At 41.6% G+C, this 14,631-nt stretch overlaps 1 protein-coding gene across 17 annotated transcripts in view; it reads right to left on the reverse strand.

Moving 5' to 3' along the window:
- Positions 1–2,362: 2,362 nt before the first annotated feature.
- LOC117573835 (protein lap4) overlaps positions 2,363–14,631 on the reverse strand; it is a 66,196-nt gene continuing 53,927 nt past the window's right edge. For 6 of the 17 annotated variants that reach the window (XM_052007217.1, XM_052007218.1, XM_052007215.1 and 3 more), the window contains 4 exons: positions 9,579–10,046; positions 8,927–9,062; positions 8,268–8,447; positions 2,363–5,269 (listed from right to left, as the gene is read on the reverse strand). In XM_052007217.1, coding sequence (XP_051863177.1) covers positions 3,593–5,269; positions 8,268–8,447; positions 8,927–9,062; positions 9,579–10,046 — 2,461 coding nt within the window. In that variant the 3' untranslated portion in view covers positions 2,363–3,592. Of the gene's footprint in view, positions 5,270–8,267; positions 8,448–8,597; positions 8,865–8,926; positions 9,063–9,578; positions 10,047–12,543; positions 13,012–14,631 lie in introns of those variants that run through there. The other 11 variants (XM_052007220.1, XM_052007219.1, XR_007955326.1 and 8 more) reach the window with 11 other exon arrangements.

The following is a 14,631-nucleotide window of genomic DNA, read 5'->3' on the forward strand; positions in this document are numbered from 1 at the left end:
TGCCAGATAACTCAACAACTGGCGGTGGCAAACAGCACGGCGAGCACGCCCAAGGACTAAAGACCAGACCAGACCAGAGCAGACCCGACCAGGACACCTGCCTGGCAGCATGTGCGTGTGAGTGAGTGCGTATATATGTGTGTTGCACAAACAAACACTGGACATTTTTCACCAGCTTCGACGACTGCCAACAGCAGAGCAGCACCTAGAGTAGAAGCATCTTTACAGAATTTATGTGTGTAATGTGAAAAATTTCAAACAGCAAATGCTGTAAATTTTGTGTGACACCCAACTCCAACAGCAGCAGCATCAGCATCAGCAATAAAGTAAGAAAAAAATCATAGATCTCTCTGTAGGTGTGTCCGGGTGAGTGTGTGCGTATGTGTCATATTTTTGCGCGTGTGGACAAGGACATTTTGTGTTTAACCAAGCATAATCCTATTAAATGTGACAGAGGACGACAATTGGTTGGCGCTTTTGGTGCAGTCAGAGACCATGTAATGAGTGGAGTTCGACTTCTGCCCCATTCCCCCAACACAATGTGGAACGTCAGCAGGATTGTTGGTTCAGTGGAGTGCATTAAAGCGCAACAAACTGCATTTGTTTTTGACCCACAGCACTGCACAAATGCAATGCATAACAATAACTGTAACATGAGGCAGAGCAGCGTGGGTGCTGCTTGCAGGAAAATGAGATTTTGATTAATGCGCGACGCATTTTGGTGGTGCAGTGGTTGTTTCGTCTGTAGTAGTACTGTTAGCATTAGATGCGACATTTGCCGAAATGCCCGCAGCGTCTGCAGTTGAAGTGTTGCACAAATGCAAATGCAGGCATGGCCTCAAGGGCATATGCACAAGGCAACAGGAGCAGCGCACAGCAGAGGGCAACAGGACAACGGGGAGTAAGGGTGTTGGGGAGAGGGGAGAAGGGATTGCTGCGCATTCATTTGTCTTGCTCAATGCAGCATGCACTGGACCTGCTCGGTGCAGAGACTGTGCACTTGCCACATGCAACAAGGTTTTGCGTCAGTGGCAAAAACAGCAACAGCAGCATCAACATCAGCAGCAGCAACAGCTACAGCATCATCCAGTAGAAGGCAGTTTTCGACGACTAGTTTTCGTAGTGTAATTCAATTGGTTGGCATTAAATATTTAAAATGCTGACGCAGGTATCTTCCACATGCATGTGCGAATACGAGTGAGTGCATTACACACACACACACCGAGAGAGTTGCTTGACTGCAGAGCGCGCACTTGAAATCGAATTATGCACATTGCACATACGCAACGTGAGCCCGGTAACGCTCGACGCTCAATGCTCAATGCTCGAACGCTGCCGGTGTCAAGCGCTTCCGTTGGCAACTTTACTACGTTGTCGAGGCAAAACTTGATGTGCTTTGAGAGCGCACAACAAACTCTAACGATTTTTACATTAGCAGCACCCAACGCCAAGCACCAAGCACAGCACGCCCACAGATGTAGATGTTAGATGTATATGCGCCCCAGCTGCTGTCTATCTTTTTGACTACCTCAACAGACAACGTCGGAAGACATTTTGTTGTGCGTTCTCTAAAATGGCAACGCCTTCCGTTCCATGCCATTTAGCTAGCTGCCAGCCTCGTTCTGTCTGTCAAGGCATCACTGACTGTTGCTGCCACACATTGCGCGCGTTGAATATGCTAGCTGCTCTAGTCGTAGATACACTTTTGTTTATTGCTTGCCTTTAATTTCCTTTAAATATTCCACAAGCAAGTCGAAATATAATACATAAATTCGAGCGCAAGATCCGCTACATCTGAAAAAAACCAATATCAGAAGCTGCTACGTGACTCACAACTTACTTCCTTGCCAGCATCAGTTGATTGAGTACATAGCTACAAAAAAAAATGTAGTCTCTATCTGTATAGAGAGATGTGTTTCATAATATTCTACAATTTTCAATGTATACAAACCTTTCTGCATGAACTAATCGTAATTATTAGAAATAATCACTATATTGCATTTAAGTGATACACACAGATTATTGTGCTATTGATAAGCTCTTCTCATGCCAATTTCCACAGTCATCGAAATGTGATTGGGGTCCAAAATGAAAGGTCGTTTGGGCCAGGCGTGTTTACTACTCATCTGATAACTTGCCAAACTGAATACAAAATTTATATAAAAATGCCGCACGTGACGTGACGGACTTTATAGTGTCAGTCTATAATCTACTACCACACTGAAAGCCATATAAAAATGTCGAGCTCTGCTGGCCCATTTGGCATAATTACAGGCAACAGCAGCCGCAGCATTCGCATCATCGGACGGCGTCGCTCCAGGGGAGCAGTAAAAGATTGGTTTAAAAATAAAAAATGAATTGAATTGTTTATTACATTGCAACAATGTTTTTGTCAGTTTATAAAAAATGGTTTTTACTCGCTTACAAACTAAATGTATAGTATCATATATCATATAGGTATTATATCATTTTGCTCGTATTGGTTCTTTACAGTTTAAATTTATGGATTTAGAAACTGACTACCTCGTAACTTTTAAATTGTGCTTTGTATAATCGTATAATAACTATGTACTACAACTACAGCCACTACTCTATATAGTAGATTAATGCAACACTTATCAATGGCTCTATTGATAACTTTTCTCTTGTGTTGCATTGTGTTGTTTCAGATGTGTGTTGTGTCGACGCTTAGAGCTAAACCTTAAGCTTAGGCCCAGTTTTAAAGGTGGGCAATCGGAATGCTCGGAGTTCATATTCATATTATAAAGATAGTGTGGAGGGGGCCATCGAAATGTAAATACTTTCATCGGCTGGACGCCATTCTTAACTTTTGTGCTAAAACAAAAATACGATATTTAATTTGTATTCGCCTTTTTGGGGAAATCGAAAACGAAGCTTAATGACAAATTAAATGCAAATTATGTGTATGTGTGTGTGTTTGTGTTACGGGTAAATGCAAAACAAAACAAAATGAAATTATTTAAATAAATTAAATAAGACTTTTGTTGAGTATTTTTGTTCGCGTTCTTCTTGCATTAATTGTGGGTAATGTTAATGTGGCGGCTTGCAGGGACTTTAAATTGTTTTTTTTTTGCTATATTTCTATTATAATTGCATCCTCCGGTTCATCGTCATGTTGCACACATTATTTTGATTAGTAACAAATGAGATTTAAATGCAACGACAAGTTAATTTGCACAATTAATTAAACAATTATTTTTATATACATATGCATATTGATATCTATGTATATACATATGTACACACATAAATTTGTATTATATATATATATATATATTTATATATGTCTAACGGCACATTTTACAATGCTCCTTAGCGCGCTGATATGATCTGATTGTGCCCAAGTCTGAGCGGCGACAAAAGGGTGAACGAAATGGTGGCGGGTGAGGGGAGGGGGTGGCGATGACGATGTTGATGATGATGGGTTTTGTGAGATATGTACGCGATTGTACATACATATCGCTTAAATGTGTATGCATGCTGGAATGTATGCGTTTACTTAATACTCCATACAGACCATGTGTCGTATGCGCAATTTGTCGTTCTCTATCGTTGTTCTATCGTCGCTCGTTTATTTCTTCTTGCCCTTACGCTTGTTTTTGCTGCGGTTGCCGTTGCCGTTGTTGCTGTTGTTGTTGCTGCTACTGGTGTTGCTTGTGCTGCGTGCGGTTTGTTTGCTCGCCTCAAGCCTAGGAATACCGCTGGTGACAATGTTGGAGACAGTACGTGTGGTGGTCACCACACTGGTGCTTGTCGGTTCACCAGCTGCCGCCGCTGCTGCCGTACTTGGCACTGCCTCTGTGGTTGTTGTCGTCGTCGTAATGGTTTCGCCCTGTTGCTGGTCAAAGATCTGACGCTGCGACTCACCAGCACTGAGCAGACGATTGAATATAGCCTCGCCAGACTCGTCGTCACCTCTCGCCCGACGTCCTGACTTCTTCTGCTTCTTCACCACCTCGGTGACCGTGACAACAGCAGCACTATCGCTGGCCGCAGGCAGTGTGTATGTGCGTTGTGTTTCCACCACGGTGCCGCCATCGGCGCTGAGCAAATCCTCCACGGACTTGCGCAACTGTTTTGAGATCTCGGCCAGCGCACGCTGCTCGGCCTGCAGTTGAGCGAGTGTGTCGCCAGCCGAGCCGCACGGAGATGCGGCTTGTGGTTCCACCTGCTCTGTCGTCTCTGCCTGCTTTATGGTGGTGTAGGTCTGTGACTTTTGCAGCTTGCTGCCTGCGTCACCTGTATTGAGATTCTCGATTACTTGTGCGCCCTGCACATAGGCGACATTTAGCTGCTCCTCCGCGTTGTCTTCCTCGTCGGAATCATCGCTATCATCGTCCGAGGAGTCGCTGCTTTCGTCATCCTCCTCATCATCATCGTCCTCGTCATCGTCGTCATCCTCGTTCATGGCCAATTGGCTGGCCAATTTCCCGATGATGGTGTTGCGATTGCTGTCCCTTATCAGCTCATCAAGAATCTGCTGATTACCGTTCTTGGCATCGTCTTGACCCCGAGTTCCACCACCCGACGGCGCCGCTGTAATGCCAAAGTCAACAACATCATCCATGGCATCACCATAGGCGCTCTCATCATCATCGTGCGCATCTACATAGATATTCTCACCCTCACCCTCCTCGTCGTCGTCGTTGTCCTTCTCCTCGTCGCTGTTCTCCTCGAGGCTCTTTTGCAAATTCAATTTGACGCGTTCGTTCTCCAGCAGCTCCTCAAGTACATTCTTCATTTTAGCATTTAACGATAGCTCCGACTTGCCGCCACCAGTGGGCAGCACAAAAGTTTCGCTATGCAGCAACGCCGTTGCGCCCTGACCCGTCAGCTCGTCCTGGTCAAAGGGCGAGCCGCTCACTTGAATAGTGCGAGCGTTGCCATCGCCACCGATGATGGGATTCAGCACCTCCACAATGGTTGTCTCCTTGGCCAGCGTCTGGTGCAGCGTTAGCGGCGTTGCTTTAATGCGAACCTTGCCCGACGACACGCTCTCAATGGACGAAGGCCCATAGGCGTCTGCATCGTGGCGCAAAAACAATTTGTCACTGGTTGCCTGCACTGTAACAATTGAGGCGGTGTCCTCTTCCTCCTCCTCTTCCTCGTCGTCGTCGTCATAGTCATCGTCGTCGAAATCATCATCCGCCTGCAGTTCCAGCGGCGGCAATGTAGCGTCTAGAGAGCCATCGTCGGACTCTGGCACTTGCAGCTCCAATGAAATGATGCGCTCTTTGCAAGTCTCGACCTAGATACATTGGAATGCGATACGTTGTGCATTTGGTTTGATGGTTTTTGTTTTGGGCTAGCAACTAATGAAGGCAACAGAATAAACCAGCACCGAGCAGAGACCATAACCCCAAGAGGCATGCCAAATAATCTAGTATACATATAAAGTGGGTGCAAAGATGTTGTGCCGTAGAACATTTGATATATGAAACAGAAAACATACGCAAATAGTGGGAACAGTAAAGATGTTAGTGTGAAGAGTTTAACATAGAATGCAGATAGTTGCTGTACAATTTAGAATTCACGTTGAAACCATTTCCATTATTCCTTGCATAAAACTGGTTCAATCAATCAACACTTTCTCCTATATCACACTTTGATTTAATTTTCTGACATTCAGCTGAAATATTAAACGAGCTACGAGACTGCATAAATTGTTGAAAATATTACAACGCAATGAGAAACTATGAAGCGTGATTGCGAAATAGATGGAGTAGAGCGCACTTAAAATAGACCCCAAGGATGTGAGATACTTGGCTGCAGTTTGCAGGCGCAGAATTCGGGGCGTATGCGTGATGTGAGAGTGTGACGCAAGCAGACAAAAATTGCCTGCGTTTGCTAGCTGGTCGTTGTCAAAGTAAAAGGATTCTTCTAGAAAGACGATAAGCTGAGGCTTGTGTCGCTGACAGGCGGCACCGCACTGAGAGCTAACTGAGAAAACAGTTTTGCAAGTGTCCCGCAGTGCATTTGGGTCAGCCCTGAGGCGTGGGCGGTTGTATGCCAACTGCTGCCTCGGGCAAAGTTTTAACTCTCGCATTGCGTCAAACGGCAACAAAAGCGGCAGGGGGTAATGCAGGGAACGGGAGAGGAGGGGTAATTTTTGTGCCGTTGACATTCTAGACCGAGTCTCGTTTGTAGCGCTTCCTTCCGCTAACAAATTGAAAAGCAGAGCGTTTAAAAAAAGAATCGAACGAAAAAGAAAAAAAAAAACAAAACTCGGATTGTGGCCAAAAATAGCATCGGTTTGGCTATAAAACGTATTGCGGCGTGTTGGCTTTTATTCCGATCGAAATCATTAAAAGCAAAGCCAGGCGCCGCAAAACAAAAACTTTTGCTTTAATTTTAATGGTGTTGGCCATAAAAAAGCAGCGCGTCATTATAATGCGTTTGCATACTTAAAACAAGTAAGAAAGCTACAGTCGAGTGCACTCGACTGTGAGATACCCGCTACCCATTTTGAATAAAAGAAATATATTTTGCGATAATTTTCTCAAAATATACCGAATATACTGCAAAAATACTAAAAATATACCAAATAGTATATTTGGTATATTGATATAGTACCGCATTCAAAATATACCATAGACGGCACAATATACCAGATTGTCATCTAAAGCAACTAAGACCCCTAGTAAGTAGGCGTGATTGCCCATACAAAAGTGTTTCTTTAATAACTTCGACAATTTTCATCTGATCGCAACCAAATTTTCAGGAATCATAACTACTATAGTTATTATTATATATACCAAAATTCGCAACTCTAAATTTAAAATTACGCTTGTTATTCGATTTTTTTGATTTGCGGGGGCGGAAGTGGGCGTGGCAAAAATTTGAAACAAACTTGATCTGCGTGCAAACATAACAAATGCTGTCGAAAAAAAATTATAGCTCTATCTCTTATAGTCTCTGAGATCTAGGTGTTCATACGGACGGACGGACAGACACACAGACGGACAGACGGACATGGCTAGATCGTCTCGGCTGTTAACGCTGATCAAGAATATATATACTTTATAGGGTCGGAGATGCCTCCTTCTACCTGTTACATACATTTCCTGCCGGCACAAAGTTATAATACCCTTCTACCCTATGGGTAGCGGGTATAATGAATCAAGAATCAAGCCCCAAAAAGCGTAAAAGTGGCGGTCGTCGCCATCGTCATCGTTGCTTTATGGACACGTGACAACAACAAACCAAAACCCAGCACACAAAACACACAATGAAACTCTTTGAAGGTTAAGCCCAAAACTGACACACAGGCCCCACTGATGTGAGTCGAGAGTGAAGAAGAGTGCTGGAGAAGTGTGTTTGAAGATGTTATAGAAGGGGTCGGCGGTCTTAAAACCGCGACACTTAAAATACAACAATAACTGGAAATGATTTTGCTGTCGCTCGCTGAGAATCTGACAACCTTTTCACGTAGGTGGCTCACAAAAGTAGCTTATTGTCCTTTTTTATGCGCTGCACTTCACCAGCAGCAACAGCAACAGCAATATCAGGAGCAGGAGCAGGAGTAACAGCAACAGAGCTACAACAGCTTCAGGTGGGTGTTGTGCACAAGGATGGGTGACATGCCCAGAAAGGAACTCGCGCAATGTCAACAAAGCCACTGCGAAACTCTAAGCTGTGTGGATATTAAAATTTACTTTGCTCAAACAGCAAAACAGCAACAACAACAACAACAACTGCAAGCATTTGTGGGAGGCCACTTACAAGATATAAAGATACTCTTTAGAAGACTTTTACACAGTCTGCAGTCTATCTAGTCTGTGGTCTGTTTTGTAGCCTCTAGGCAGGACATTAAAATCATGAGCTCTATAAAATAATTAAGAGTGTGCTATGTCTACGAATCTGGATGAACGAAAGAGATGTTTGGCTTTTTATTATATACAATGCGAGGCGATGCGAGTGATAGAGTGAGATTCGAGTGCACGGTGCAATGTAAGTTTAATGGGTTTATTTTGTTTTCTTTTTGTGGACGGTGCAAAGTACGTGAACGTGCACAACTACAAAGAACGGAGAATCGTATAACGATAACGATTACAATTTCGATTACAAGTTAAGAGTAAAGAGAACAGAAGCGGCTTCCAACCAAAAATGTATGTGAAACGCATTTTGCATTTTGTTGCTACGAAACGAGACTCAATTTTGGTGCCAATTAAATGTAATAGATATATACTTAGGTAGGTGGGTGGATAATTTGTCTTTAGATTTTTGTTTTCTTTGCGTTATCTAACCTCCGTTTCGATGATTTTCTCAATGTACTCGACGGTGCGCAATTGAGGTTGCCCCGTTATGGGGCAGGGCACCTCCTCAGTGCGTCTCACAATTTTCTCGTCGAGTATTTTCTCGCGTTCGCGCACGATGACCGGACCATCGCTTGATTTTATGGCAATTTTTGGAAAGACTATTTTCGGCTGCATTATGGGCACAGACAGAAAAAGAGAATGGGGAAATAAAGAAAGAGAGAGAAAGACAGAAAGATAAAGAGAAGTTTATGGATGATTCTTTTTTTTGTTTAAGAATTAATTTTTAATTCCAATCTTTCAATTTTGCTGAGCGTTTTTCTCACTGTTTCGCTTTAGTTACATTTTGATTGAACTCTGGCTCTTCATTAGTAACATTTTTTTTTCGAGCATGAAACATTCTTATGATTGTTCGTTTAGTATTTGGTATCTTGTTGCGGTTAGTAAAGCAAAACCATGTAGCTCTATGGGTTGAGTGTTGATTTCTTGCAAATTTTGTTTTGTTTTTCTTTTTTCTGGTTAAGATGCTCAGCCAAATTCCTCAGGCATATCAGTTGATTGTTTTTATTTATTTTGGAGGGGGATTCGCTTGAAAGTTAGTTAGTTGGAGCTGCAAAAATTTCGGCATGGCATGCAAATTAAAAACTTACCTCGCTGGCTCTTGATTCATGTGTGATCAAATCATCAGTAATTTTGCGCATATTCTTAATCACATCCTGTGCCTCGACAGCGCCCTGTTCCAGGGAACGTAGACGAGCCGCACGCCATGAGGCACGCTTCTCGGCGCTGCATGAATGAACAAGAAGACGTTATTAGTGAACTGTCCAAGCATAAAGACTAGATGCCAACCAAATAGAGAAAGAGCTGCAAAAAACTCAGCAACGGAAGCTAAACTTTTGCTTCATATTTACCCAAAGTATTTACAGAAGAAAACAGAGTGAAGACTTAAACAAACACCAAACTAAATAATACCGCAAATAAGATGAAAGTGTTTGTCTAATTACAGACATAGATTCAGATACTTAGGCTTAATACGTGAGGTACGAGTACATAGAGACATAGAGAGTGTAAAGATACAGAAGTTTGTCTTCTTCACTTGGTGTGTGTGTGTGTGTTGGTGCCTCAATTGTGTGCGTGGGATGGTTGCCTTTGTAAATGGCAAAAGGCAAACTGAGAATCTGAATATAGTCTGCACGCCTACACGCCTATGTTATGTACAGCTGGACACATTTGACCGGCGACCTGTGACCTCTGCACGCCTGTCAACTCTTTCGACTTTCGACTGCCATGCATACAACTTACTTCATCAGGGCACGACTCTTGCCCGTGGGCGTTGTCGGTGACTGCGGCACCGATTGCTCCTGCTCCAGCTCCAGCTGCTGCATGTACTCCTCGACTGTGATGCCCGCCTGGCGAGCTGCTGCTGCCAGGGCACGGCGTTCGGCTTTCAGTGTGCGCACGGGTATGCGACTGCCCGTGGGCGTGGCAGGTTGTTGCTGCTGCTCCACCTCCGCATCCTGCTCCTCCTGAATGGTTGGCTCATCGGGTTGCGTCTGCTGTTGTTGTTGCTGCTGCTGCCAAAGACGCTGCTGCAATGCGGGCGGTATGACAACTTTGACCTTTGGCTTGGGCAACAGTGAAGGTTTGGGCGCATCATTTGCAGCCGTGGGAGTGGGCGTGGCCTTGATAGGTTGTTTCTGCCTCTGTTGTTGCTGTTGCTTGGGTATTTTGCTTGGGGCGCGAATTGTCTGCGCTTGACTTTGTGCGGTTCTGTCATTTTTCGTGGATTCAAAATTGGTTGTTGTTGTTGTGATGTTTTTGAATTGTGTGCAAAGTAAAACACATACATATAAGTATCAGAGAAAACAAAACGAAGTTGTTTGGCCAAACAAACGAACAAACAAACAAGTACTTATTTCTGCAAATGTGTGTGTGTATGAGTTTGTGTTGAATGCGGTTAGCACATGATATGAGCAGTTACAAAAACAATGACGTTAATTCCATTTTAGTCAGATGCGAACGTGCGTGCGGCGCCTTTGCTTGGGCATGCAACAAACTTTCGCATAACAAGTCAAATTTGTTGTAATTAAAAACCAAGAAACACATTGCAAACTTTTGCTCCCAGTCCCCCGTCCCCCCACAAGCCCAACTCTCCCAGCCCAGAAAATCCCAGTGACTGACAAAATCACTTTTTGAACAACTTTGCCAACAAGTGCAATAACATGGCAGCTGGAGATTAGCGTGTTAAGGCAGACAGCCAAAGCACTGAACCGGAGACATACAAAAAAAGTGAGAGAGCAAGAGCGAGAGAGCGAGTGAGAGAGACGGGCAACTGGCAACTGGCAAAAGCAGAGCTAAAGCCAAAGCTCGAGACAATCCCGGCCAGACACGGCGGCATAAGCCATGTGCAGTTGCATGTTAGCAAAGTCGTAAAACTTGCCTTGCCAGCTCATACAGTCTCCCTTTTGCTCTTCCTTTCCCTAACTTCAGCATATTCTCTCGCTATAGATATGCACAGATAGTATGCAAAATTAATTTTAAAAGAGTGAACCAAAACTATTTGCAATAAGGTTTCATCTGCCTGTATTATCCTCAGCCACATCTCCACTTTTCACTCACTGGGTTTGTGACGAACTTTGTGGCCTGATTTTTTTTTTTGTTTTTACTATACCATTTACCAGCGAGATTCTTACGAGTGGCTTTTGTTTTAAACAAATTGCTACACACTTTCGGTTCTAGTTTAATTCGAAATTATTCGCATGCAACAGAGAGGCGGAGGCAGAGCAATGGCTACAACTTCTGCTTGAGTGATTTATGTTTTTCAATTTACACGTGGCCGTAGGACTGAAAAGCGAAGAGAAGTGGAAACAGAAACCGAGAAGAAGAGAGTGAGAGTTTGAACTAGAAGCCTCTGTAAGCCCGTGACATGGCTGAGAACCTGGAACCTGCAACGTTCGCCCGGCCAAGTGCGTCGAGGCTTGACCGGACCAAGCAATTGCACTTGTTATATTTTCCTTTCGGTCTGTTTTTCGCGCTGCCATTTGCTCGGCTCGTTTTATTCAAGCATTTGTCCTTTCGACTTTTAAATGAACTTCGCCCTGGCCCCCAAGAACCTTGCCATCTGCTCAACATTGTATTTAAACGCGTTCAACTTTTGCAATTGACAGATTTATGTTTGGAATGCCCTTTGGAACTTTCTACAATGAACTTTAGTTTTCCGTTTTAGCATTTTCAATTGCAGTTTTTAGTTTTAGTTGGGGGCGGAATAAAGGTTTATTTTGCGAAGTCTGCAATCAATATGTCGCTAATTGTTTTGCGCTGATTAATTCGGTTAAAAACAAATTACCATAACCCACCATAATACAAATAATGATTGATGTGCGAACAAAAGTTATTAAATATGTATGTATGTATGATAATAGACTGCAAACAAATTGATATTGCTTTTATTTTGCATTTTATTTATAAACATTCTTCTTCCATTGTGATTGTTTGTTCGATGCAGTAATAACAAATACATTTATGTATGGCACATGTTAATCAAAAACAAGAAATGAGTTGGAAATGTGTGTGATATATATCCGTTGTCCATGATGCACTCTATATATGGTTGCATATATTTGTATACGTAAAATTAACTTAGAATATTAATATTAATACATGGGGTTCGAGAGTAAATCAACACATATCATCAAGTACAATATATATAAGTATATGTATGCATTATAAATATTTATAAAATATATCAAAAACTGTAACGCTGATAACAACGTATTTCATACCACATAAACTTAACGTGCATTCGTATGCAGGAATATCTTAAAGAGCTGCGCATGGAACTATATGGTTTATGTTATGGGGATGGGAAACAACTAACAATACATAAATCGAGGCAGTAATCGTGGCACATCTGAACCGATGTTTAATTTCAAAACTCAAGTAGATAATGAACTACACGTGTCTATGTTTGATTAGGCACTTTCTGCCTGGGAAACAACAAGTACATAAAATGTAATTAGTCTTCTTGTCCTGCTCTAAAAATCATTACTTTTAATTTAATATTTTTCCCTTTCCTCTTCTTTTTTTTTTAAATAACAATATTCGTGTAGTATATGCTAATAACATAGCTCTTGGCACCTGAAGAGGGAGTGTGTGAGTGTATATTTGTGTGTGTGGGGGTGTAATTGTAGGCGTGCTCGGTGCGTGAGAAGTTTCAAAACGCTGCAGGTGTGTGGGTGTGAAAAGCATTTTAATTGCATTCATTGCATTCTTCTTTTTTTTTGTGTTCACAGCGTTTTGAAAAGAGTAGGACTAAAAGGACTTAAAATAATAGAGGTAAGTGAAAAAAGTGTGCTTATTAAGTGGACGTGGGTGGAGTATATTAAAGTAGTAGATTTACGAACTTAGCTATTAACATTTTAGTAGTCGTAGTCGTAGTTTGAGATAGTATAAAAAGTAGCTGCTTATAAAAATGTGCTTTATAATGTAGGCTAAATAGTTAAAGTTTCAACCCCCTATCATTTTGTTTAATGCTTCTTATAGTCAAAATCTCTCGTTTATATAGGCTACAAATATACATACATATAGGTAACTAGTTCGTTAGTTAGAATATCGTAAACTTAGTCAATAAAAGTGTCACATTCTCATTGCAGTGTGAAAGTGTTGTGAGTGTGTTGTGAGAACTTAGTTTTAGTTTTAGCATCTAAATACTGCTTCAATTTCGTCAAGTGGATTCCTGAAAAAAGTTCGTGATAAGCAGAGAACAGAAAGTTTTTTTTGTTTGTGATATACAATTAAACAGGTGCACTTTGTTACCGGGCTTGCAGGTTAAAAAAAAACAATCAAAAACAATAAACTTATAATTTTTGAAAACAAAACTGAATTTAAATTAGTGCTGGCAAAGAATGTTTCAATTCGCTGGTTCTGGTTTTGGTTTTTAGTGATGCTGCCAAGTTTTTTTTTCACTTCACTCACTCTCTGAGTGTGACTCGAAATGTAGCCGGGGTTTTTCCAACTTTAATTAATATTTATGCGCCAAAAGCAACAAACAAAATCTACAAAATAACAATCGAGAAGCAACCACAGAGTAAAATAATAAACTGGAAAACAAAAAAATTGTTTTCAGAGATGAGAAGAGAAGAAAAAAAAATAACAGATACAAATACACATACATATAAAAAGCATCATTAACGCCCTCATTTTAGCTTAAGGTCAAATTATGCTTTTATATCTGAAATACATACACACAGACACAGCGACTCACAGATAGCTAAACTGCGATTTGCATATGCGGTGCGGTCCATTTGTGGAACGAACGTAGCGCCAACGCCATAAAATATAAATTAATTTATGCGCAATCAACAAAACATAAATATTTTCATCTGCATAAAATCACAAAAGCGGCCCAAGAAGCTGCGGTCACAAACCTGCGTACATAAATGTAAATATCAAATAAAAAACACAAAAAAATCTACAACAAAAAAATTAAAGAAAAAAAAATAAATAAATACAAAAAAAAAAACAACAACAAAAAAATCATCAGAGAAAACAAAACAAAAACTAAAGCTGACCAATTGTCTTGACGTCGCGCGATGAATTCAAGGGCAACCGCTGCGCCAAACCGCCAAAACCAAACCAAATGGCCAAAAGCCAATCGAAAGCGAGAGCGAGGGAGTCGCGAGTCATCAGCATCTGAGCGATTCGTGATTCGGTGGTTTTTGGTTGGCCGTCGGACACCGCCGCCGACTAGAAATAGTTCATAAATTATCAAACTATAAATTAGCCGATTAATGCACAAATAATAATTCGATTGCGTTTTGCCGCCGCCGCCGCCGTCGTTGCCGTCGTCGCTGATGTCGACGCTGACGCCAACGTTGACTTTGTCGCCACGGAAGCCAAACAAAAATTCATAAACACGGATCTGGCGAGAGCCTTTGTGCTACACAATTTTTATAGATTTAAACGAGTTTAATTTGAATATAAATACAAATCGCAATCGAGAACATTGCGATGCCGGCTAATTTGGTATTTGCCATGGCTTTTTTAGTGGCAATATTTGTATATATATATATATTTTTTTTTGTTTCTTTTCTTCTCATCTTTGAACGCAATTCTTTTGTCTGCTTTATGGCAAAAGCCGAAACGTAAATTTATGCGTTAAAAAAAAAAAAAAACATACAACAACAAGACAAGAGCAACAAACTAGTAGAAATTCTTGCTGGGAAATTTTAAATAGGTTATTAACATGTTTATCTTCTTTTTCTTCGTTATAAATTCCAAGGCCGCATCGTTCGGCAACATAATAACACACATTTAAATTTATGTAAATTTGTGTTGTAAGCCATTTGGTCAGTCG

This window comes from Drosophila albomicans, chromosome 2R (assembly GCF_009650485.2).
Source record: "Drosophila albomicans strain 15112-1751.03 chromosome 2R, ASM965048v2, whole genome shotgun sequence".
Taxonomy (NCBI): Eukaryota; Metazoa; Arthropoda; class Insecta; order Diptera; family Drosophilidae; genus Drosophila; species Drosophila albomicans.